The 2,906-nt window shown below is 40.4% G+C and overlaps 1 protein-coding gene across 1 annotated transcript; it reads left to right on the top strand.

Annotated features, from left to right (window-relative positions):
• The first annotated feature begins 785 nt into the window (after positions 1 to 785).
• LOC120786886 (relaxin-3 receptor 1-like) lies at positions 786 to 1,997 on the top strand. The gene has a single exon (XM_040122631.1). The coding sequence runs from the start codon at positions 786 to 788 to the stop codon at positions 1,995 to 1,997; it is 1,212 nt and encodes a 403-aa protein (XP_039978565.1).
• The last annotated feature ends 909 nt before the right edge of the window (positions 1,998 to 2,906 follow it).

Genomic DNA, 2,906 nt, shown 5'->3' with positions numbered 1-2,906 from the left:
GATGGTGAAATGTACTGGCATTAATACAGTATGGAGGAATTCTTCATCACTGTTTAAATAAAAACATTTGAAATGGAGTTCCTAAACATTAAGCTTTTCTAGTCATTTTGCTGGCACCTTTCTCACAAAAATCGTAGAAGAAAGGAAATAAATGGGGGGGAAAAAAAGGTCATGCAAAAATGTATGATTTTAGTATGTGAGGAATTAACAAAATGACGTCTGTGCCTTTCTGTCTGTCTTTATCCTCAAGGTCAAACTATATTGATGTTCATTCGATGCTAATGATGTAAACTCCAAATATGGTTTATTTCACATTCCTTCTCTAAATGGTTGGTAATGAACTTCCACAGATTAGAGATTATGTGGATGTATATTATAATATATACATATTGCATGGTTTTAAAAAAAGTGACTCTGGAGGACTCTTTACAGGCTTTTCCACTTCAAAGGGGGAAATTAGTCACTTCGTATGTTTACTCATATTTCCCCCCGGAGAAGTTTGTTTCTTTGAGATCCAAATTGGATTATTTAACTCAGTGGGTAACTGTTTAGTGTAATTTGTTGATCTGACAAGGCTAATCTACTTATTCACTCAAACTGCAGTAGCTATTATGTAATAATAACTTCCTCTTTCCTTGCAGGGATAGATGATTGTCAGCTTATAAACCGACAACCAGAACTTAATTTTTAAATCATTATTGTCACAAAGAGGACAAGTGGGGAACGTCTCAAATAATAACTGGACAACCTTAACCATCAAACAGATTGCCTTCAGGGTAGTCAAAATGTCAAACATTGACTTCAAGAGACTTCAGTTGTTCAACGACATCCTGAGTGGTTGCAGTGCGGGCCCATCCTGTAATAACTCCCAGCTGACTTTCCACAACGTGAGTATTGATGGCGGGCTGGAGGTTCTTGCTGATGGATCCCCCTGGCTACGAATAGTCATCTCGGTGGTGTACTTTGTTGTGGCTACAGCAGGAGTATTGGGGAACTTGTTAGTGATGTTTCTGCTTTATTTTACTCGCACCATCAACACAGGCACCATCAATTTTTTTGTGTTCAACTTAGCATTGGCCCACCTGCTGTTCTCCCTGGCCTTGCCATTTTGGGCCGTGGACACTGCACTGGACTACAGCTGGCCTTTTAGCTTGGCCACATGCAAGGCTGTATCCTTACTCACTGGGCTGAATGTCTTTGCTAGCTGCTTTTTCCTGACGGCTATGAGTTTGACCCGCTACTGCTATGTGGCAACTGCTCTCAAACCCCGCGCCTCCCTGTGCCGTAGATCTTGCACTTCTCCGGTGGCCGCAGCTTTTATCTGGGCTGGAGCGCTCATAGCAGCGGCACCCCGAGCTTTGTTTGCAGACCTGAGCCTTGTGGGGAGTGGCAACGACACAGCATGCCTGCTCCGTTTCCCAGATGGCACAGCATGGCTTGGAATAAACCAGCTCCTCCGCATGGTGCTGGGATTTCTGCTGCCTTACGCCATCATCATCCTTTCCTACCTGCTCCTGCTGCGCTTCCTCTGTCGCCATAAACTGAAAGGCAGCGGCTCTCGGCGAAAGGCAGATATTTCAAAGTCTGTGGCAGTGGTGGTGCTTTCATTCTGCGTATGCTGGTTCCCATACAATGTCCTCACACTTTGGGGTGTCCTAATCCAACTTGACATCTTTGACATCAGCCCCTCATTCTACCTGGCTCAAACATACTTTTTCCCTGTGGCTAACTGCTTGGCTTTCACCAGCAGTTGCTTCAACCCCGTCATCTACTGCCTGGTTAGAAAGGAATACCGTGTGGCTCTCCATAATGTGCTCTTCAAATTGAGTCTGGCTATTATGTCCAAGATGCCCTTTGGCATTAGCTCTGAGGAGGGCTCGGCACAAGCCGGACAACTGGCTATTCCTCTCAACAACATGTACAGCCAGACAAGCCAATCTGACAAGAGGAGATATGTACCACTGTCAGCACTTCCAACTGTAGTGTCCACTCTGTAAAGCACAACACAGTGATCAGGTTCTTTACTCCTATACTTTATTTTTAAGTAAGACTGATGTTTTGTTTTGTTTTTCTAAGAATTTTTTTGTTGTCTGCTTCAGAAAGACCAGTGTTTTCCTCTGAGGATGTACAGGATGTATAGTTTAGATCTGTTGTAAACATGCTGCGCCTAAGCTTTTGCAGGTCTCGTGATGTAGTGTTTTTAGCTGTCGGAATGGTATGCACGAAGATCTGAGCCTTATTCATGGCATGATTTAAAAAAAAATAAATAAATAAATAACATGAAGTGCATTCAATAATCCAATACAAATTTAACTTTAAGATGTCCTTTCATTTCTCATGAGGCCTTCCTATTCCTTTTCTTCTCCTCCTTATTACTATTGTTAGTATAATTAGCATAAAATAGTATACAATAGTTTACTATTGTATAAAACTAATGTATAAATATTTACTACTGCAATTTATTACAATTAATATTGCTGCACTGTAGGTCTGGATTGCGATTGTCTAGATTTTACATTGTCAGGTGTGAAAACATTTTTGTCATTTGTTTGATTAGAAATTAATAAATAAAATTGTTCTTGACCTGCATTTCTATTGTTTTTGCTCTTTACTCGGTCAGTTTGCTCCATACATTTTCAGTAAATGTATAGTAAATTCATAAAACAAAAAAAAAAACAAAAAATCACACACACAAAAGAAAAAAAACAATCATTTATATCTTATAGGCCTATCTAGGCATTCTGTGTCTACATTGTCTTTCTTCCCCAAGATGCTTTGTTTGAGGACACTTGGTGTATGTGACTAATAGGTCAACTGCTTATATTCTTAGGAATGTGACTACAGTGTGCTTCTGGAAACGTTTTATTAGGTTAAAAACTTGAAATGGATTAATGTTCAGCTCCCTT

The sequence above is a fragment of the Xiphias gladius genome, chromosome 24, assembly GCF_016859285.1.
Source record: "Xiphias gladius isolate SHS-SW01 ecotype Sanya breed wild chromosome 24, ASM1685928v1, whole genome shotgun sequence".
Classification (NCBI taxonomy): domain Eukaryota; kingdom Metazoa; phylum Chordata; class Actinopteri; order Istiophoriformes; family Xiphiidae; genus Xiphias; species Xiphias gladius.
Note: the sequence above shows the minus strand (reverse complement) of the source record. Positions and strands in the feature narration are given on the sequence as shown.

Coding starts and splice junctions, on each gene's coding strand:
- LOC120786886 (XM_040122631.1), top strand. CDS start 786: ATGTCAAACATTGACTTCAAGAGACTTCAGTTGTTCAACGACATCCTG.